Below are 22,823 nucleotides of genomic sequence, written 5' to 3' on the forward strand. Positions count from 1 at the left end.
TTTGATCCCCATAGGCCCAATAGATAGTTGTATGTCATAGTTGTACATCCTTCTAGTTGCTCTATGTGGGATGCCGCCTCAGCATGGCTTGATGAGTGGTGAGTAGGTCCACACCCAGGATCTGAAACCGCCAACCCCGGGCCGCCGAAGCAGAGCTCGAGAGCTTAACCTTGAACTTAACCGCTGCGCCACCAGGCTGGCCCGCTACACTAAAGTTTTTTAAAGGCTTCCAAATTAGTCTCGATCCTTTCCACTGTGTGTGAAGTGAGTAGCTGTGCTGAGATCAGTGGGATGAAATGAAAATCATCTCCGACCCGCGCAGTCTGTCGTTCTGGAAGACGTGAGGCTTCCACTGTAAGGAAAAATTAAAACTCCATTGCTTTTTGAAGAAACAATTGCATATTTTTTTGTAGTTATGTGTTTCTAACTCTGGCTATTTCTTTAACAGTGACAATTTATACCAAATGACCTCCCAGCTTGAATGCATGACCTGGAATCAGATGAACTTAGGAGCTACATTAAAGGGGTAAGTTCTTCTCTACTCCATTGTCCGTAAGTAGTGACTTACACCTGCTGGAACCATTTTGAAGGTGCTCGTAGCTTATGAAGACAGTGCAGTTTTAGGAGAATAGCACGGCTCTCTGTAGAATTAACACGAGTTACTCCCTCCCTAGCCGGTGGTTGTGTTCAGCATTAAATTTTCAGGGATGTGAACCGGGGGTGTTTTGGTCTCCAGCAAGGACTGTTGGAGGGTTCACACGGCCGTGTCCATTCAGCATCCTGCAATGCTTGTTTTGCTAGTGGCGTCACAGAAGTTAACCGTTACATTATCTTGTCAAGAAGTACTTTCAGTTGACAACGTCCAGGATCCACATTCGTACTGAGTGATGGTGGTTTGGACAATGCAGTCCGATGTGCTCACACCTGGGTGCCCCAGCGGGTTCTCCTCACACCTGACAGACAGCCACAGTGGGGAGCACACACAGCATAGGTGGGGGCAGCTCTTTGCACCTGAAAATGAACAAAGGGAAGCAGCTGGGACTTGCTTCCAGCGGAACAAGAACACGTCCGAGTGGAGGACAGTAGGATCTGACACTCGAGAAGTCCCTGTGATATATCAGGTGCTCTTGATCACCCCATCAAATCTTCCTGACGACATCATGGGCCTGGTATTGTTACCCTGTTTTCCGGGGTAAGTCAGTCAAGCTCAGAGAGTTAAGTAACTTCCCAAATTCACATTGAATTAAGCAGTGGAGCTGGGATTCCAAGCCCGGATCTGGTTCCAGGGCACGGGCTCTTCCCAGCCTCTGTGTGGTGCCTTCCGCCCGCCATCAGCCCCATGGGTTCGGGGACTTAGTTCAGCACTCTTGGCTACACCGCTAGTTTCATGTCTCTGTGTACTTAGTGGCTTCTTACTGGATTCTGGGGTCTGGGGGGCTTGCTAGCGCCATGCACACTCCATTCCCCATTCCCCACCTCTCCTTCTCTTCTAGAGTTGCTGCTGGGAGCTCCAGCTCAGTGAAATGGACAGAAGGGCAGAGCAAGTGAGTGGACAGTGCGATGATGGCAAAGCAAATGACATAGGCCTGTGGACGGGCGCCGGGGCAATGCAGGAGTTAGAACTGACTGGGCTTTCGGGGTCGCAGCAGGTGCACAGGATGGGAAGAACCTCTCCGTCTCCTTCTTGCTGCCTCTTCTTATTTATCGTAGACACACTGTGGGCAGAAATGGAGCTGGTGACATTTCTCATCAACATGCTCCTGGAAAGCAATTTTTAAAATGATGCAGTAGGAACCCTGCTCATTTCCTCTCAAATACTTCACAAAATACTAAATTTGTCGTTTTACACATGTTCTTGTTAGATCAATCAGACCTTTCAGTCATACTTAACTTGCTTTTTCTCTATTTACCTTTAAATCTCTCAGGGAAAACTTAATTTTTACCGCAAGTCCATGTCCAGACTTTTTGAAAAGACTTTTTTTCCTTCCCAAACATCTGTGCCTCCCACCCCTGCAGTCTGCACCCTTGGACGTTTCTGTAGCTCTTTCTTTTGGTTTTATTTTCTCTGTTAAACACCAGAACCAGCCTCCCTCTTCTCATCCTTCTTTCCGTTGTTGGCTCAGTCCTGGTTTTCAGATCATCCTTCAGTCATCAGCAGACCTACTGGTAGACCCTCCTCTGTACCCTCATCCCCCAATTTCTCTGCTACTTTATCCACATCTCCACTTCCTCTCTCTGGACCCCAAAGTAAAAAGCCTCCTGTTGATTTGAAGTTTTTCTCTCTCCGCTTCCTTCCAGAGGGCTGTGACGAGTTCAGCATTGTCTTCACCCACCCTCCACTTGTCTTCTGGGTCCCACCCTGTCTCTCTGGATCCCTCCTTCTCTTCTCTCTCCTCTACTCAGACTTCAGTAACTCTCCCCAAACTGAAAGCCAAGAATAGACAGAACATGATTGTGAAGTGAGCAGTACGTTTCAATTTTTGAAATTTCTTCATGCTGGAACAGGGTTGGTTTGTTTGCTCACTTACAAAAATTATAGATAAGCAATCTTGGCATGTGTTTGAATCTGGCTCTTTCCATACTTGAGATAATTTTGATACTTTTTAAGGTCTTTAAACGTGTGGTATCAGTCACTTGCTGGGGAATCAGAGGCTGTATTGTAAGGATGAAGCACAAAGTGTGAATCATTTGTTTTCTTCAATCCCGTGTAAGAAAATAAACTAGAAGAGTTTTCACTGGTCTGGTGCTTACGTTTTGGAAAAGAATTTCTGAAGTCAAATGTATTTCTTGAATACTTTATTCAGAGAGCTGGATAAAAAGGATCAAATGGCCCCAATAGATAGTCTTACAGGAGAGCAACTCTTTGGAGAACAAAAAGTCCCAATGGTCCAATTTCCTAACGTCTCCCCTCACACTTTCCTCTGGCGTGTGTTGTGAGTCCTCCAATGTCTGCTCCATTGGCGAATTGCGCGTTCATCTCAGGTGGATGTTGGCTTTACTGGGCCCTGTGTGGGGGGCTCCATACGCGTTTCCTCTTTTGATCTCACAACAATCCTAGGAGACTGCAGTCACGACCATCTTCTAGGTGAGGAGGCTGGAGAGATTACGCTCCCTAACCAAGTGCACACAGCGAGTAAGTGGCAGGGCCATGTTCGAACCCACTTCTGTCTGACTCCAGGCTCTGGACCCCAAGTTAGAGGTTCTTAAACTTTTTAGACTATGACCACAATTAGAAATACCTTTTACACTGAGATCCAGTATACACACATGTGCACACACAGACACACACCACAAATTTTCACAAACAGTGATTACCCTTACTAAATGCTGTGCATGCTTATGCTTTCTAATGTATTCCGTAATTTTTAAAATGCTGGTTGTGATGTGTATATTGATTTTACAGCCCACTGATGTGTCTTGGCCCACAGTTCACCTCTCTTTCAGCTCTTAAGAATAGTGACTCCTGGGGCTGGCCCGGTTGTGTAGTGGTTAAGTTCACGCACTCCACTTCCGTAGCCCGGAGTTCGCAGGTTTGGATCCTGGGCACGGACCTACGCACCACTCATCAAGCTATGCTGTGGCAGCGACCCATATACAAAATGGAAGAAGATAGGCACAGATGTTAGCTCAGGGCCAATCTTCCTCAGCAAAAAGAGGAACATTGGCAATGGATGGTACCTCATGGCCAATCTCCTGCACCAAAAAAAAAAAGGAATAGCGACTCCTTAGCTCCTCCTCCAAGCCCGTGAACAGCCGAGAACTGGATTCAGTTGGATGTGTTATTCCAGGGGAAAGTTTGGCTTTTCCCAGGGGGACGTAATCTGGGGAGGCATCATTATTCTCTATGATACTGAATTTACTTTCTTTTGCCATGGTATGAAAATACCGTTAATATGGACAATACATTTGAGAAAAGATACTTCGTGAAGAAAGATAAAGAGAAATAACTGTCTTTTGCTTTAATCCATAACTAGTATGTTGACATTATTTGGAATCAATGGTAAGGACAATCATGGTGACAAAGTAGATCTACAACAGGAAAATTGAGGTTTGACTCACGTTTTGGAGAAAAAAAGATATAATTCCCATATCACATAAAAATGAGGCATTATCAATTTTTTATGAAAAGATCATGTACCTCGGACTAACCCCCACTAAATATTTGTTCATTTGTCTTCTTTCCTTGAAAATGTTACTTTTACAAAAAGAATGGGCTTGTTTCCTTGTGTCCTAAGCCAGTCCACGGAGGCGTCTCTCCCTTGGTGTCGGGAGCAGCGTCGCTGCAGTGGGTGGGGACAGGGTTTCGGGGAGAGCGTGGAGCAGATGAGATGAGAAGCTGATATAACGGGGAGGAGGGGACGCCCTGATTTACTCTTGTCTCCTTCTCCTCCACTCATTTCCTAATCTCTGCACGCCCATTGGGATCAGAACTACTTTTATGACCTCAAACGGGAGAATACTGTATTTCAATTTAAGTCAGAGAGGAGGTACTTTATGGAACCGCTTTCTTAACTCTGACCCTTTTCCTCACCCACAAACAAATGAAATTAGATTTTTTAAGTGGGTCACTGGAAGAAAAAATTGCCGGGGACTCTGTGTAAGCGTTAGTCCACCTTTACGAATAATTCTGTTAATGGTGCCTTGCGTTGTCTGCTTTTTATTTCTTTGAAAACATTTTCTGTGCATTCTTAATGGCTGCCGATTTTCTAAGGCTGCTCACAAGCCTTGGAGACTCTGTTTGCCTCTGTTTTGTCTCTTCTGAAGAAAATATCCTGCAAAATGGAGAAACACATCAACCTTGACTGTGGTCCAAGTTACTAAAACAAGGAAGAAGCTATTCTCTGGGGACTCGGGCAGGGGAGTGGGAAATGGAACACAATAGAAATGCAAAGGAGTGCTGAGCAAAATGAATGTCCCTTTGCTGGCCCAAGAAGTTCACAGACTGTTGGGAACACACAGTATTTGACCTGTGGATGCTTGAAAGGAAAAACGAAAGACTCACGATGAGTGATGTATGGTGAAAATAAAGCTGCGCGTTTTGGTAGGGCCGAGGCTGTCGGATCTGGAGAAAATCCCCACTAGACATGGTCTCATCCCTGAGAACCTGTGCCAAAAGAGATAGCTGTCTTCTCTGGCTGGGAGATCCAATACACAGCCCAGCACCTTCCCTCTCCAGCTCGTGAGCATAAGGTCCTTGTCCAAGAGATTTACTTCTTGAAAACAGAGAGGCTGCTTTTAAGTGGCTCCTGGAGCTCCAGAATCTGCCAAAGCAAAGGTGGAGAAGCAGCTCGGTGAGTATCAGCATCCCGAGTTACTCCTCTACCTCCACCCGCCCCTGCAAAACGCTGTTCATATCTCCTTTGAAGCGGTTACATTGACGCCTTGTGAGGCTCTTTATCCTGCACTGGACCTGGCGAGAGTCTGGGAGCCTTGCTGCAGAGCAGAGCCTGGGACTCCTGGGCCTGTGGGCGGAGATGGAGGCTGACTGGGCTGTGTCCCCCATCCCTCCCGAGTGGACGCAGTCAGTGCTGCTGCTTCCCTCCCGCCCGACCTGTCCATGTCTCCCACCCTTTTCTCTTTTGGCATGTATTCAATTAATGTATGTAACTTCTTTATTACGTAAGGAATGTTTATGAATGATGGAGCAGTAAGAAAATATGACTGTGTAGGGAAGGAAATTAACATCCCCCAAAGCCCAGATGGAGCGCCCATGAACAGCGCGTCCACTTCTAGACCTTTTTCTGTGTACATGCACATTTGTGTCACTTTCTTCTTTATAACAAGTGGTTGGCTTTCACTTAGATCTATTTCAGCAAAAGCGTATCTATAGGCTGTAGCAAAGGTCTGTGTTTTGACCCTTATGAGAACGTTGACTTTTCGAGAATATTCTCAACCTCTTAAAAAATACTTCACTTAAAAAATATTTTGGGCTTTACGGACTTATCATTTCCACAGTATGTTTCTAACTATTTTATTTTAAAGCAAGGAATGATTTTCATCTCGTGAAGGTGAGGAGAAGACAGGTTTGTTTAGATCAGGAGAAGAATGAAGCCAAGCAGGAAAGATAGAGAGGGGAAGATGGTGGTGAAGGGGCCAAGCTGGGATGAAGTGGGGTAACGAGGGCTCCAGTCTGTTGGCCAGGGGTTGTGTGCGTGTTGGAGGGGAAAGGGTGTAGCAGAGGAGGGGAGGGTCTTTCATGACCTAAAGGAGTGTTTTGGACCTCTCATGTCTGTGATCCCAGCTTGGGCCCTTCTGACACCCTCTACTCATCATTTATCCTTATTGCTCTCATCTAGCCAAGAAGAAATCATAACTTCTAGCTACAAAAACCTTCATATTGAAGCTACACTAATAAAAAGCCATCCAAATAAATGTTTCTCTGAAATGAGGAGCTCCTGCATATTTTAGTAGGGTTTTTTCCTACTAAAAGTAAACAAGTACATTTATTCTAGCTTTAGTTCTAACTCTCCACTTTAAAAGCAAAGCCACAGATGTAGTATTCCTAAGGCTAAGGTGGGGACTTTATCGAAAATGAAAACAACGTTTTTACCCCTTGATTATAAAAGTAACACAGGCTTATTATTTAAAAAAATTCAGACAGTACCAAAACATTATAAAGGAGAAAAGAAAAGTCATCTGTTGTCTTCCCACCCAGAGATAACTATTTTTTAAACATATTCCGGTATATTTGTATCTGCAGAGAAGAAATTTTGGAACATTTACCGAACTATTAACCGTAGCTGCCTCTGGAAAGATTAGGGGGAAAGGCAAGAGCCCGATGGAGCTGAGTTTGAGAGATCACAGGAGCAGACAGACTGGAGATGTGGTGTGAAGACAGCACTTCCGTGGAGCTTTGCTGCAAAAGAGCAAAGAAACATGGTTCTAGCCCAATAGGGATAGAGGGTCAGGAGAAGGTGGTTTTTTATTGGTTTGCTTTCTTTTATTTAGTTCTATTTAGGTGGAAGTACCTATATGTTTATTTGCTGATGAGAATGATCAAGAAGAAGAAAAAACTTGATGATGGAGGGGGGAAGAATTGTTAGAACAATGTCCTTGAGAGAGAAGAGTCTCCCTGTGCAAGTGGGGGCTGGTTATCGGGGAGCTGGGTAGCTCACCTAGTAACAATACTGGTTTACAAGAGTTCTTGGTTTATAGGGGTATTAACCCTTTTCTTGTGCTATGCGCTGCAAATATTTTCTCTGGTTTGTATTTTAACTCTGTTAATGTTTTGTTTTGTTTTTTTTCTTTCAGAAAATTTTATTTTTATAGTAAAAATGATCAGATTTTGTTTTATAGTTTAAAGTTTTTGGCTTTTATATCCTGCCTAGAATGATTTTTCCCATCCCAACTTTTTTTAAATTTACTTACTTATTGGTACATTTTTGGATTTATTTTTTACATTTAAACATTTAATTCATCCTGAATCTATTCGGCAGTTGGATTCTACCTTGATTTGTTGCTAGATGACCAGCCAGTATCCCCAAACCTGGTTTTGAATAATCCAGCCTTTCCTCATTAATTCCGGATACTACTGTCGTCAATCCTTGGATCCTTCCAGATTCCTTGGATCCATTTCTAGACTCTTGACTCTCTTCTTTTGATCAGTCTGGCTCTTTCTGCCAAGTATCAGACTGTTTTCTTTGCTGTAATTTTATAGTCTGTTTAAATATCTGAAAGGAAAGTTCCCTAGCATTGGACTTTTCAAGCTATTTCTGGCTATTATCTCTTGTTTATTTTTCAAGATGAACTTTAGATTCCTTTTGTTCATTTCAAAGAAAGTCTTTATCAGCATTGGTTCCTTAATTGTGACAAATGCACAGTGCTAATGTGAGGTGTTAATAATAGAGGAGACTGAGTATGGGGTATATGGGAACTATCTGTATTATCTTAGAAATTTTTCTGTAAACCTAAAACCATTCTAAAATAACAAGTTTATTTTTTAAAAATCTTAATTGGAATTTTGAATGGATTACATCATGTTTAAAATTAATTTGGGGGAAGATTGACTTTTGAAAAAATTTTAATCCTTTCTTTAAGAACACAGCATTTCTCAAATTTTTTCATGTTTTGTTCTATGTCAGATGTTCCTATTTAGAATTTCTTCCTTTTCAAGATTTTTGACAGTGATGCCTCTGGCCTCAAAACCTCCTTAGAGTGAGTGTGATTCCTCTGGATGCATGACAAGGTTTTCCCTTTGTTTCTTCACCTTGAATTACTTTGTTGTATTCCTGCGTGGGTTTGGAGGCTGGGGTCCGTGAGGAGATGATGACACACACATCCCTGGTAGCTACAAGCCTCTGTTCAGCTGCAGAGGCAGGAGAGATCTTAGTCTTAAAACTAATCCTGGGGGTTTGAGGGAGGAGTTTTTTCCTGTGATTTTATGTAACAACTTGTTCATGTAATGAGCATGGTTGAGTGAACTGTTTCAAATTCACCGGCATGTGAGCAAGCTGGGTGGGAGCCTTTGGGAACTCAGGCTGAAAAGATCCTGTTCCACCTTTCCTGTATGAAATGCAAGGTTTGTCTCGAATGTGGATTTAGGATACCCCTTCTTGGGATGGAGCCAGCAGCAGTCTCTGGCCATAGAGCCAAAGCGTTGAGCATGTAGAGCCCAATGAGTGAAGATGAAGTTGGGGTTCTGATGAACTAGCACCTCCATACCAGACACGTGTAAAGGGAGAGCCAGATATTTTTTGTGATCTGATGAGGTGGTCTGTGAGACATGAATTCCTGTGTCTGTACGTGTTGAAGTAGGAAGGAAAGTCGTGCCTAAAAATGTTCTTCCGAGCAGTGGGGGCCAGTAAGCATTGTGGTTTTTTGAACTGTGTTCTCCCCAAACTGTTGTGGGAAACTGGATGTTAAATATCTCTTAGCTCTTCTCTGAGTGTGAAATAAGAGGAAAAAGGTCAGTTGGAGGAGGTTTGTGTACCATTTCAAGTGGTGAGGAAAGCTTGATGGTTCATAAGGGCTGATTTATACAAGCGTTGCTGGCAGCCTGTTACCACTCAGCCTGTGTCCGTATTAAATAGTGGCTGACGACTAAGCTGCATGGGAAGTGAAGACACATGAGCTATGACTATAAAGAAAGTTTAAAAATAGGAATACAAACAAGAGTTTAGTAATAATAGCGTAGTTGGAACACATGGGCATCTTCCAAAAGGTAGGACTGTGAAGGGACCAGTGCTCGTTTACAGGCGTCATGTTTAGATACATTTGCTGAGAAATAAGCCCAATTACCTTCAGATAACTGTTAGATTGTGTATTAATCGGGTCTTTTTCTATAGCAGGTGGCAGAACCCCAGTTGTAAGTGGTATAGGTCTAACGGAACTTAGCAGGGACCGGCCTGCTGGTGTAGTGGTTAAGTGCGCATGCTCTGCTTTGGTGGCCCAGGGTTTGCCGGTTCGGATCTCGGGCGTGCACCGGTGCACTGCTTGTCAAGCCATGCTGTGGCGGCGTCCTATATAAAGTGGAGGAAGATGGGCACGGATGTTAGCCCAGGGCCAGTCTTCCTCACACACACATAAAAATAGAAGGGAACTTAGCAGCTTATGGTGTTGCATTTTAAAACCCCATATCTGGGTTCAGGGGCTCAGACAGTGTCATTAAAACACTCTCATTGTCTCTTGTCTCTGCTCTCTGTGCTGGCGGCCTTCCCAGGCGGGCTCTCTCCATTGTGGCAAAACAGCTCCTGTATTTGGCACAAGGAGAATCCCTCTCTATTGGTTCTTCTCCATCAAAGGCCCAGGGAAGGCTTTGATTGGCCTAGACTGGGTCATGTGGCTAGAGAATGCAGTGTTCTGATTGGCCAGGCCTTACTCACATACTCACCCCTGGAACCTGAGGGTAGGGTTAGAGGGGGAAAACAAGAGATGCTCAATGGAGAGTTTAGCAAGCCGAGTCCCTGCAGTGGGGTGAGCCCTCTTCCCAGACATGGTATGGAGCTGGATGCCAGGGGGTGTTGGGACCTGGATGAAAATGGTTGGAGGCTGCATAGAGGGAAGCCTTCTTTATGACGCTTGTGGAAAAAGTGTTCATTAGAAAGTACAATGGTTAGAATCATTACCATAATGCAATTTTTAATTAAAAGTGACACAAAATATATTATGATTCTGTAAAAAGTCAAAATGCATTTTTCTCTTGAGGTCTGAACTGAAATGAAACACCTGAGGGCAGGGGGAAGGTAAATTTTTCAAGTAAAAAACTGGATGATTCTTTTCTGTAGACGATTTCTGAGGACATTTTATACCTAAGAATTATCAGATTATAGGAGTTACTCATGTTTTTTTTTAAACTCAATCAAATTTGACTTGGTTGTTTTATTTTTAGTTTCTACTTTCTGTGCTGGATTAGTAAAAAAATGCATCGTTCACTCTTTCCGTTTATATTCTCAGGAGCAGAATTATCCTTTGGTTTTTAATATATCCACTGATCTATTATATTCCTACTGTAAAAGATTAAATTGCACTAAGAAGAGAGAATGCTGGGTGGCATTGTGATATTGTTTGTGCAGAATTCTGAGTACTGCCCTTAGCTCACACACTCAGGCCAGTAATAAAGTAGCATTCGTGCTGAACTAGAGGTGGCTGTGCTAGGCTGCCACCAGCTCTGAATGTGTGCAAAAAATCTAGTGTCCATTCGTGTCCCCAAGTCAGATCTTATAAGTAGATATGAGAATGAGTTTTAAAATTGCTCTCGCAACAGGGAAATTATCTTTTCATTCAGTGAAGCTTTGAACCTAAGCATTCTGCTGTGACCACTGGGGCTTCCTAGGGGAGGTTCTTGGTGCCTTTGGCCCTAAATCCTCTGGGACTGATGAATTCAAGTCCGACTATCTCTCACTCATCCGTGTGCATGGTGGGCATTTGTGCAAAGGCTTGTTGTCTTGTGGATTTTCATTTATTTTGTTGGTTTCCTCTTGTCTCTTTTATGCTGTAACTGTCCTTCCCTCCCCTACCTCTCCCTGGGCTGTTGGTTTGTTGGAGAGAGCAGGTCAGTGGGCTGGTCCAGTATCTCAGTCTGGATTTGGCAGATTGCTTCCTCTTAGTTTTGTAGCTTTGGGCCTCCATCCCCTGTGTTTCTAATGAAGAGGTAGTTAGATAGATCTGGAGGCTCTCTTAGAATAACTGAGGAGTGGTGGGGGTGCATTTTGAAGGAAGCGCACTTTCTTAACAGGGTTCTGTTGCTCTTTTCCTTCAAAAGTGGCACACCAGACAGGGGTGATGCTTTTCAAGGCCTGTGGCAAGGTGTATTTTCAGCACCAAAAGAATCAGGCACTTAAGTATCTCATATGTGAGCCTGAGTATCAAGGATGGAGAGAGAGGAGTGGCTGGTGGGTAAATTCCCTCTTCTGGATACACAGGAGTGTGACCGTTGTCCCGGGTGCTTCCCTTCAATCTGATTAGCTCTGAAGAGGTGAGAAGATGGAGGTGAGGGTGGAGGACGCCCACCCAGCCAGTGAGTGGAGGTGGGAGAGAAGTCACAGGCCAAGGTTTACCCTTTTTGAATATTCATATCAAATGCTAATTGCCTTCAAAGGCTCTTCTTTTTTCCTTCTTCTTCTTTTTTTTTTTTTTTTTTTACTTCTTCTGTTGATAAGGGATTTCAGGGCAGCTCTGGTTTTTCTCATCTGTAAAACCTCAATTCCTTTTTATTAATCTTCTTGTGCCTGTGGAATATCAAAATTAATCATTTCTAAAGAAGCTACTCAAACATTAAGTTTTTTCTGGGCCAAACCTCAACGTACAAGTTTTTAACATGAAGAGGGCTCATAATTTGTGTTATATGAGGGACATTTTTCTCTTTTTGCAAACTTTCTAAGGACACGTGTTTATGTATTTTAAAGCTGTCTAGGAAAAGGAAACTTTCTCAGGATACATTTTTATGCATTTTAAAGCTGTTTAGGAAAATGTACAGTTCACACCACTGCCAGAAATGAAGTCACGAGGCATGGCTCTGATAACTGCCTCTGCTTGGTTTATTTTCCCAGTTTGGTAGAAAGAAATTTTTTTGTAAAAGTTTCGCTCAGCTTTGACTGCTCTGGCACATAAGCAGGCCCTTTCCATCAGTTAGCCTTGCACTTTATACCAAAATAAATATTGCGCCTCAGCACAGAAGCTGAAGTTGCTGAAGCGTGAACATTTTGAACTTGCTCCTCCTCGCCGCACCCACTCTCTCATCCTTCCCACTCCCAGGACGTTTTTAAAATCTTCAACCATTTCATTCATACCCCTGGAGAAAAGAGCTGGGAATTGTGCAAGGGTCATGAAGATGGAAGTGACCCCGGGATGGGGTTCCACCACCAGAATTGCCTACTAGTTTTGAAGGAAGAAGACCTGCGCTGACCTGGACCCAAACCCCATCTCTGCCACCTGCTGTCTGTCTGACTTTGTGCAGATAACTCAGTGTCTCCTTAAACCCCAGTATTGTTTGCTGTAAAATGGGGATAATACTGTTAAGTAATAATTACCATTTATGGAGGGCGTGCTCGGTACCACGCATTGTGCCTGCCTTGCTTAGTTAATCTCTTTTGATTCTGTAACAGTCTGGTGGTGGTGGTGGTGGGGGTGCTGTTTTTCTCTTTTACATGAAGCTGTAACCAGAAGCTGTCAAACTATATTACCTGACAACCTCAGGGAGGTTGTCATTTGCCTAAGGTGATTCACTGTAATGACTCCCGGGGTTGTGCAGGATAAAAAATACAAACTTTGTAGATCTCAACCACCAGGCTCATAGGAAGCACACAGGAGACGGTTTTTCTGCTGGCTGGTCACCTGCATTCACGGACCTGAACGTTTTGCTGGGATAGGGTCAGAGTGATGTTTAACTTTTACTCTGGGTGTCGCTTACCTCCTTGATTTTCAAACGCGTCTATGAAAGCAATGATTGGCTTCGTCTTACAGATGGTGAACCTCAGTCACAGAGGGGTTTAGACGACTCACCCCGACCACAGAGCAGATAAATTGCAGAAGTGGGCCTGGAACACAAGCCTTCGGACTCGGAACCTGTGTTCTTTCCGATGAGTCTTTCAAACTAATCTGGAGATAAAGGATCCAGATTAATTTGGCTCTTTCAGATCTATCTGTAAGAAACCAAATATCCAGTTCCCTTGGTATGGTGGGCTGAGTTATGACCCCAGAGGTGTCCGAGTCCTGATCCCTGGACCTGTGAATGTTGCCTTATGTGGAAAAGGGACTTGGCAGATATGAGGATCTTGAGATGGGAGATTATTCTGAGTTATCTGGGTGGACCCTAGATGTGGTGAGTGTCTGTTTAGGAGAAAGGAGAGGGAGATTTGACTACAGAAGAAGAGGAGGTGAGACGAAGGAAGCAAGAGGTTGGAGTGATGTCAAGAATGGGCAAGGAAGGCAGGCGAATTCCAGGACTGAAAGGGCAAGGAGAGAGAGTCAGCCTCCAGAAGAAAACAGCCTTGCCAACACCTTGACTTCACCACAGTGAGGCTGATTTTAGACTTCTGATCTCCAGAATTAGAAGAGAATAAATTTGTCTTGTTTTAAGCACCAAATTTGTGGTAATTTGTTACAGCAGCTGCAGGAAATAGATACACTTGAATTTTCTGGGAAGGAAATATGGTTTTCTGACTGTAACTTCAGTGCTTCCACCTACTTTCAAGTGGGCCCGTGGAATTGGAGGTGACGGCTGACACCTGTGGATGGTGCCATCTTCTGGATACTTCTCTAGCAGCACTGGCCATTCCTGCTGTACAGGTAGAGCATCCTTTCAAGCTCTGAAGGGTTTGGAAGATTCTAACACTCAATTTTCAAAGAATCAGGCACATCCCCACCTCTGCTTTGTTGCCATGTGGAAGGAGACAACAGAATCAAGATGGACTTTTCCAGTTTGCAGCTTAAACTTCACTGCTCAGCCTTTAAAGCAGGGGTTGTGCACTGGTGGCCCTCAGCCCAGAGGTATGTTTTGTTCGACTTGACAGTGATTCTGTTAATTTCAATTATTTGCCAGAATTTAAAATTCAGGCAATCACACATAGAAATTCTGATTTCCGACTTTTCTGGAGAGTGGGAAGATCTGACAGCCTGGGTCCTGTTATTGATGGTGCTTGGCTGGTAGAGCAGAGTCCTGGCTGCCTCCTTTGGGCAGGGTGTGGGGTGACCAGTTCAGGGCCATCTTGCTCTCCAGGGCCTTCATTTATTTTTCTCCCTTTCTTGGCCCCTGTAGTCATATCTGAGTTTGTGACTCAGTTCTTTTAAAGAAAAAAGAACTAAATCCATATTCTGACCAGTTTAGCAAAGATATAAAATAATTGCCCATTGGCCCATAATCTGGAAATTCCTGGAGAATAAGTGAGGTAGCAGAAGAGCTGAGACTGTTGTCTTAGTTGAGGTAAATGTCTTAGTTTTCAAGTAGGAAAAGAACAGGGGATTCTGGAAACCACAGAGCAGGGGGCTAGCATGAGTCCTTGGGAAGCTGTTAAGCCAGATCTTTGGGAGCACGTGGGGAAGAAAACGGAGATCGTTAGGAAGCAAGGTGTGTTGACCGTATATACAACCATGTTCAGGTCTGTTTCTTTTTGTGGTAGAATTATTAGTCTCATAGTGGAAGGCCACTAATTAGTGGATCTTTATTGCAAAAAGACATTTGATAGTTATTTTTGATGTCCTTGTGGACAAGATAGGGAATTATGGGCTAAATACTTAAAGGAATGATTTGTGTCTAGTTGAACCACAAAACCAAAGGAGCTGTCTTAAGTATCTCTGTCAGTCTCGCGAGTGGTTTCTCTTGCGGTGGTGGAAGGAGACGCAGTCACATTACTATGAGCCTCCTTGCCCACATCTTCACCTGCCTGCATCAGGCCCACCAACTCCACTCCCCACCTGCTGGAGCCATAGCTGCCCTCATTCCCCTCACTGTGACCTCCCTGGTTATCTTGGCCAAGGAGTCATCAAATCCCTTTTCCCTGTAGTTCAGCTGAGTCCAGTATCTTATCTGTCAGAGAGAAGTTTATGAGGCAACAAAACTTGAAAACATTTTATAAATCACCACTTGTTCTCCCGAGAAAGTCCAGCCTTATCCAGGTGTGGCTCACATGTCTTGCTGTTGTAGTGCCAGGGGTCCTGCATTTTCCTTCTCACTGTCTGGGTTGGAAGGTAGGTGTAGTCACTGCATGCATTTCTACCCTAAGGGAGATTTGGGCCTCTCAATTGCTTGGTTTGGTAGGATTCACGTCTGCTGTAGAAGCTGCTTTCTTGTGTCAGCTCCATGAATGATAACACTGTTGTCTCTGGGCCATGATGAATTTTTACCCCACAGTTGTCTGGGGCTCTGTGATTCCTTTATGTGGAAGGTGCATCTTTGGCCCCAGAAATCTCTTCATTAGGCTGGTAGTTCTTGTCCTTCTTGGAAGGCTTCATGGCTCCAGACATCTAGGGAGCCCGCCCTCACTCCTCTTTGGTTCATCCACAGCACAGTCACTGGAACTTTTCAAGGCTGATCTCTCTTTGGGTAAAGCTTGGCTTCACTTGACTATCTAAGCTAGCAGCTGGGTCTTGACCACAGCTGTTGTCCCAGTGGCAGCTGCCATCATCCTGATCCTTTCTGTCTCAGGTTGACTCCTGCTGATGACTTACGCCCTGTTGGGCTGGACCCTATCCAGATGCCTAGATTCTCTGTGATGGCTTCCCTCAGGTTGCCCCAGGGAGAGACCTTCTAGAATCCTGTCACCTCCTGAATATCAGAGAACAGTTATACATACTGTGAATATAATAGTTCCCAACAATAGCAACCTCTTATGAAAACACAGAAAAGGTGCTTTTCAAATGTAGAGATACTATGAAATGAGATAGGAAGCAAATGTTTTGGAAGTGAGATCAAGAGTCAAAATGATTTCAATGGTTGGGGATGACTTGCTAAAAGAAATAGGATGGAACTTGAAGGATAAATGTGTTGCCCTGGACTGCAGTTTAAAAAAACCATGTCTTCAAGCTTGCGATTGGCGATCCCTACCTTCACTGCAGTTCGTGCTGGGGTGGGAGTTGAGATTCTGTTTGGCTGGAGAAGACCACTGTGACCCGAGTCTTCGGGGTGTTGTCCAGATGGAGGGGGAAGCCCCAGGACCTCTGTCCGCGGACTGAGCTCTGGCAGCCTGTGGGCCTATCACACTGTGTTGTGTTTGACCAGCATGTTGACTGAAACATTTGGAATCCCTGTGGGTGAGGCATACACTCTCCAGACTTAGGCGTTCATGTTACTTCCCTGATTGTCAGGTGTTCGTGTGTTCCCTGATGAGTGGTGATGGATGTTCCTCCCTCCTCACTCCCTTATGGACATGCTTTTCTGGGCCACTGGGGTCCATCCTATGCCCGCACTTTGAGAGGGACTTAACAAAATGAAGGGGATTAAGAAGAAGATGATCCGGAGAGAAAAGCAATTAGACACCAGCTCACATCGTAACAGTTGAGAGAACCACAGCCCGAGAGCTGTCTGCAGATACTTGAAGGACTGTCCTGTGGAAGAGGAGTTAGATCCAGTCCCTCTTGGGGAGCAGTGATGGACTATGAGCCTTATCCAGTCACTAAGCTGAGAGGATACAGAGAGGAGCAAGTCATTCTCTGTCCTCCAGGCCGAGTTTACCAGAGAGCAGAGGAGACACACGGAGATGGCTGTGGAATAGTAATACTCACTCTGGGTTCTCCAGAAGATGGAAATGAGGGGGCTGATTTCAGCTGGGTTTAGAAAGGCCTTTCCTAGCAGTTACAGCTCTCCCCAGATGGGATGGCTACCTCAGAAACTTGTCACCAGCCATGTCATCCCACGGCTGAGGATGAGGTGGAGGAGCTGTGCATGGGGTTAGGGTGGGTGACTTTTCTGCCTCTGTTAATCTCTGTTCCAAGACCTCGACTTGCTTTCCTTTCCTGTTCTAGAGAGTCATCACCATATTAAAGGCCCACGGGTGGTGGACGGTGTTCTAGGCGGACCACCCTGGGAAGAGCGTTGGGTTGCAGGGTTTCCACAGTGTGTTTGTCTTGTGGAGACACAAGAGCCAATGCAGGGGCCTGGTGGAAGAATCCAGTGGCATATTTGGCAGGTACAGTCTTGTTGCTGGTTGCTTCTTTTGTTGGTTGGCTTACATCTGCTGTGAGGATCAGGACATTCCCTGAGTGGTGCAACTCTTCATTTCCTGGGACAAGCATCCCGAGGAAAGTCTTATTTCCCATGGGCCCCACCCTCCAGGAACCCAGACCAAGAAAGGAGATTCCAAATTCTTCCCGTTTGATGGTATTACCTTAACATAATTCAGGTTTCTGTTGTGTCCCTAAATATCCCTCAGCCCTAGAAAACGTGTAAGTCACATTTGGACTCCATGCAGGAGGCTGAACCAAGCACAGGCAGTGTCTCTTCGTGGCCTTTGAGGGAAGGTGTCGTGGCAGCACATTCTCGTCCTGTCCTCCTTCTGCTCCCACATCGCCCTTGTCATCAACTCTCACGTGCCCACTGTCTACATAACATAATCATGGGGAAGGCAGACATGGCCTCTTTCTCTTGGCAAACACTCTAAGGTTCAGAAAGGCAGATGCTATCTGAGTTTGGCATTTCTTCCCAATTTTTGCATGTTTAACCCTGGTTTAGCTCTTTGGGACATTTCTCCCCAGATATGTCAGAAATCACCTGACGGGTGTAGAGGCAAGTTGTAGTGGGTTAGGGTGACACAAGTGCCACCATCTCCCCAGACTTGCTGTCAGTGAGGCCGCAGCTCTTTCTAAAAAGCTTGGAGCCAGAACCAAGTGTGCTCCTGTGGCTGCGGAGTGTGGACATCTCAGCTGTCCTGGTGGACACTCTGCTCTTCTGGGAGTTCTCTGCCCTGGGTGAGCAAGAGTTGAGCCAGCCCAGGCTTTCCCCACACCTCTGATGGAGAGGGCTGATCGGCCAGGCTGCCCGCTTCCCCGACCCGCGCCCCTGGGATCTCTAGAGTAACTGAGCAGAGGAGGGACGTTCTCGGCCCTCACAGCCAGGAAACTGTACCTGGAGGCTTTAAAACATGCTGGTGCCTGGGCCCCGTTCCCCAGAGGTCATTCTTTAAAGCAGCTTTATATATTTCACATACCATACAGCTCACCTGTTGGGAGTGTACAATTCAGCGGTTTTTAGAACAGTCACAGAATTGTAGGATCGTTACCACAATTGGAGGACATTTTCGGCTGTCACTCTCCATTTCCCACCAACTTCCCAGCCCGAGGCAACCAACCAGCAGTCTGCTTTCTGTTTGTATAAGTCTGCCTATTCTGGACGTTTTGTATCAATGGAGTCACCTAATAGGCGGTCTTTTGTGACTGGCTTCTTTCACTCAGCATAATGTTTTCAAGGTTTGTCCACACTATCATGGATCAGTACTTCATTCCTTTTTATTGCCAAATAGTATTCCAATGTATGAATATACTGTGTGTTGTTTATTGTGGGCATTTGGGTTGATTCTACAGTTTGGACATTATGAATAACACTGCTAACGAGCAATGTGTACATGTTTTTGTGTGGACATGTGTTTTCATCTCTCCTGGGAATATACCTAGAAGTGGAATTTCTGGGTCATGTGGTAACTTTATGTGTAACCTTTTGAGGAACTGCCAGTTCCTCAAAGCAGCTGCCCCATTTTACAGAGGCTTTCATGAAAACTCCCGTGGTGATTCTAGGTGTGGTTCTGTGTGCAGTGTGGATGAGAATCCTCTCTCTGCCCCATTTGGAAGTAAAATAACTACAGAACAGATATCAGCATTCTACCTGAAGGAAAGACTACTTTTAGAGCAGAACACCCCCCCCCCAACAAGTTGTTCTCTTTAGCATCCACATCCCTCAGCTCTACTAGTCCAAGGTTAACCTGAGCACCAACTAGGAGACTAGTCACTCTAATGCTGAAGGAAGATTATCCAGTGTCCACCTAGGGCACAGCTTGGCTGCAAGGAGTTAAGCTGAGCAGGAAAACTGATCTGTAGGTTAAGCAGAGTGGGGCCACAGATGTGTAATCCCCACTTCTGAGGATGTGACATCTCTTCTTGTAAGTGTCATCACTTTCCTGGTGCAATCTGGTCAGAACTGAGTCATGAGGTGCAGACAAAAATCCAGGGCACTTAATGTGAAACTTGAGGCATCTGCTCATTCCTGAGATATTCGCAGCTGTCAGCCTGCCATCTACATGGTAAACAACTTGCTGGGGATGAAATCCTGCCACTGGGACTTTTCCCAGCTTGTCTGAGAGGCATCGACCAAGAAGGTCGTGCCTGTGAGAAGTGTGCCTGCGAGAATCTGAGTGTGGGGAGGGCTGTGTGGTGGTGGCAGAGGACTGAGCAGCCCGCCCCTCACAGAGCCCTGTTTCCAAAGTGGCCCAGTGGAGGGAGGCAAAAACCAACCATTGTCATGTGAGCTTTTAAGAAACATTGCTTCCGCTGCAGATGCACGTTGCCAAATGGCGCCTGTGAACCAACCCAAGCCTTGTTTTCTCTTCCTTGTGTTTGCAGCCATGGCACGGGGTACGAGAGCGATAACCACACCACACCCATCCTCTGCGGTGCCCAGTACAGAATACACACCCACGGCGTCTTCAGGGGCATTCAGGTGAGGACTGGGGCCTCTTTCCCTTCCTGACAGCCTTCTCTTCCTTGCTGATGGCCCTTTGGCCATTTGACCCTGGCAAGTCTGTTCCTAGTTATAGGCTCCTCCCAGGTCCCCAGCAAGGACCCCTCCTCTTCCCCTGGGACAGGTAGGGCAGCCTCCCCCTCTCCAGAGGCCAGTGTGAACCCTGCCACCTCCTGGACTCAGGCCAAGGTGCTTCCCGCAGAATCCTTTTCTCCCTCACTGCCTAGTTGGCTTTCTCCAGGGTGGGTACACAGCTCCTCTCTTTGGGCTAATTGGGCCTGAATTAATGACCTGGACCCTTCACTTCTAAGATCTGGTCTGCATTGTAAAGTGCCCAAAGGTAGACTCTGCCCTGCCCGTAATAACAACAACAACAATAATAACAATGACAATAGCAGCGCCATCTGTGGCTGGACACCAGCTTATGCCAGGTGTTGTGCTACGTTTTATATCTGGACTGTTTTTTAATAGACTTAATTTTTTAGAGTAGTTTTAGGTTTACAGAGAGTACCGAGAGTTCCTGTACCCCCTTCCCCCTCCTCCCCTACGGAGTCCCCTGTTGTTAGCAGGTTCTTTGGTGAGGTGCGTCTGTTACAGCTGATGAGCCAGTTGACACGACATTGTACTAATGTCCGTGGTTTACATTAAGGTGCTCTTTTTGTGCTGCCCGGTTCTGTGGGTTTTGTTAAATGCATAATACCGGGAATCTGCCTTACAGTCTCGTACAGAATAGAGTCACTGCCTAAAAATGCCACTGCTCCACCTGCTCACCCCCACCCTGCAACCACCGATCCTTTGTATTGTCCAAGTAGTTCTGCCTTTTCCAGAATGTCGTGTAGTTGGAATCACACAATATGTAGCCTTTTCAGACTGAGTGCTTTCACTTAGCGGTATGCATTTAAGGTTCTTCCATGTCTATACATGGACTTTTTTTCTTCATTTGATCTTCAGCACACCATTATGAGGGTGGGTAGTGTTATTATTTCTGTTTTATGAAAGAGCAGACTGAAGTCCAGAGACGACGGGTGACTTGTCCAAAATCACGTAGCAGGTAAGAGGTGGAGTAGAGACTTAGAGCACAAGTCCTGTCTGGCTCCAGAGCCCCGTGTGTGACCGCCGTGATGCTGCTGCACGGGAGGCAGAGGGCTGTGACCAGCTCCAGGGAGGCTGTGACCCCAGGGAGAGTGAGGAAAGTGAGGTGAAAAGGTAAATGCTTCTGAGAAGGCAGGAGACCCGCGGGAGGCCCCCACGGAGCCGCTCTGGGCAGGCAGACCACGCACTTCCAAGGGTTCCTATTTGTGACTTTGCGTGTGACTCGGTGGCTGCACCGTCGGTGACCGCCATGATGCTTTCTCCAGAATCGTTAGCACCCTAGAAATAAGTCGTGGGGGGCCAGTTTCCCCCGTGACGTGTGGGGCAAGGAGCTCTCAGGTGTTTTGATGCATGTTTCCAGAAGCGTCATGGTGATAGAACAGCAGGTCCCTCATCCTAAACCTTCCAATGGAGAGAAATAAAGGCAGAGGCTACAGAAACATGGAAATCTTGTGGAAGGACAGAAAGAGTCATCCAGTCTCTCCTCCACAAATTCCATCAGAATCTTCCACCAGGACCCAGACTGACAGTTTACAGCCCATTGCTGTTTGCGCCGCATCTAGGATGAATAAAGGAAACGGAAAAAGCTCCTTCCTTTCCACCCGGCCCAGTTGGTCAGACTCACCGTCGTGGCCTCAGATAGACTCCAGATCACACAGGTGTAGTTTCACTATCTACTCATTTTCTCCTGGAGGATACCAAACACACACAACTGGCTCAGCATTTGAATTTATACCACCCTTTGCCCCGAGACACTGTGGCCTGTCAACAGCAAAGTTGTGTGTCAATACAGTACTTTTTCTTCAAAAAAGATGATGATCTTGCAGTGCCAGGCAGTGTGAGATAGGAGCTAGACCGTGAGCGTGGGGAGCATGGCAAGTGCACAGCAGGGTGCGGTAAGTGGCTCCAGTCTCAACACAAAACGTGGCTATGCTCTGTGGCCTTGACTGGCTCGTCTCTAAGAGCCGGAGGAGGATTCAGTGGCCCCACGGGTTCTTCCACTTCTCCCAGCTGTGACTCCCTGATGCTGAGAACAGGAAGGGAGTTTGCCTCAAGGTTTTTCTCTGGCTCCTTTTCACGGAGCGCTCACCGTACACACATTTATTCTCCCAAGATAAAGGGATCAACAGAATGCCCTGTGAAGGGCGTGGAAGGTGCACGGAAGGCAGACACAGTGTTTCTTGGGGCCACTATTGAAGGATTGCACTGGCTACACTGTGGGCTCTGGTGGTTTCAGCCTCCCTTTATAGACAGAAACCCCACATTTCGGGGGCTCCTTCTTCCCTGTCACTTACACAGGAAGTGGTCAGTTTGGGGCTGATTCGGTGTCCCACGTTCTTCTCTGATAAGGACTCCCTGCCCATTGCAGATTGGGCCCGAGGTCATGTGGCCCTGTCTCTGAGGGGGAGGGAAGAGAGCAGAGTCCGGAACTGTGGATGCCAGACCTCGCTGCCACAAGTGGAGAAGCTGAGAGACGGGGTGGAGTGGGAGCTTTTCCAGTCACCAGAATTTTCTTCCAGATGCTCGGGGTCAGCGACCCCAGACAGACTTCCTTTCATGTACGGGTTCTGGTGGATCAGTGGTGATGGCGTCAGAGCCCCACGCTGCAGAACGTCCTGATCTGCTCCGTCGACGACGCCTGCCCTGGCCTGTAGGGTGTGGAGGGAGCGGCTTGAGGCCTCCCATTGGCCTCCGCCTCTGGGTGCCTTCCAGCACTCACCCTGCCTTGGGACCGACACCAGTGTTCACATGGGGCCTAAAGCCTCCATTTCTCTCACACTCTGCCTGCAGGACGTCCGGCGCGTGCCCGGAGTCGCCCCGACGCTCGTCCGGTCGGCGTCAGAGACCAGTGAGAAGCGCCCCTTCATGTGTGCTTACCCGGGCTGCAATAAGCGATACTTTAAGCTGTCCCACTTGCAGATGCACAGCCGGAAGCACACTGGTGAGTGTGTCCGCCAGCCAGCCTGGTCCCAGTGGCCTTGGGCGGTGTGCTCAGAGCTCCTGCTCCCAGCTCGCACACCTGCGACACAGGCCACTTCTGGGTGGGAACAAGGCTCTGCGTGGGAGGGTCTGGCCACGGTGCTGGGAGAGGCTGTGGGGCCGCCTGTCCTGACCGTCCCTCCTGATTAGA

General features: G+C 46.3%; 1 protein-coding gene across 2 annotated transcripts in view; it reads left to right on the forward strand.

Annotated features, from left to right (window-relative positions):
- The window catches only part of WT1 (WT1 transcription factor), a 46,293-nt gene that overhangs the window by 16,151 nt on the left and 7,319 nt on the right, over positions 1–22,823 (forward strand). For both annotated transcript variants that reach the window (XM_087433041.1, XM_087433042.1), the window contains exons 4-6: positions 449–526; positions 19,483–19,579; positions 22,484–22,634. In XM_087433041.1, the coding sequence (XP_087289167.1) occupies positions 449–526; positions 19,483–19,579; positions 22,484–22,634 (326 nt within the window). The remainder of the gene's footprint in view (positions 1–448; positions 527–19,482; positions 19,580–22,483; positions 22,635–22,823) is intronic.

This window comes from Ceratotherium simum, chromosome 7 (genome assembly GCF_057802395.1).
Source record: "Ceratotherium simum simum isolate JZ-2026a chromosome 7, ASM5780239v1, whole genome shotgun sequence".
Lineage (NCBI taxonomy): Eukaryota > Metazoa > Chordata > Mammalia > Perissodactyla > Rhinocerotidae > Ceratotherium > Ceratotherium simum.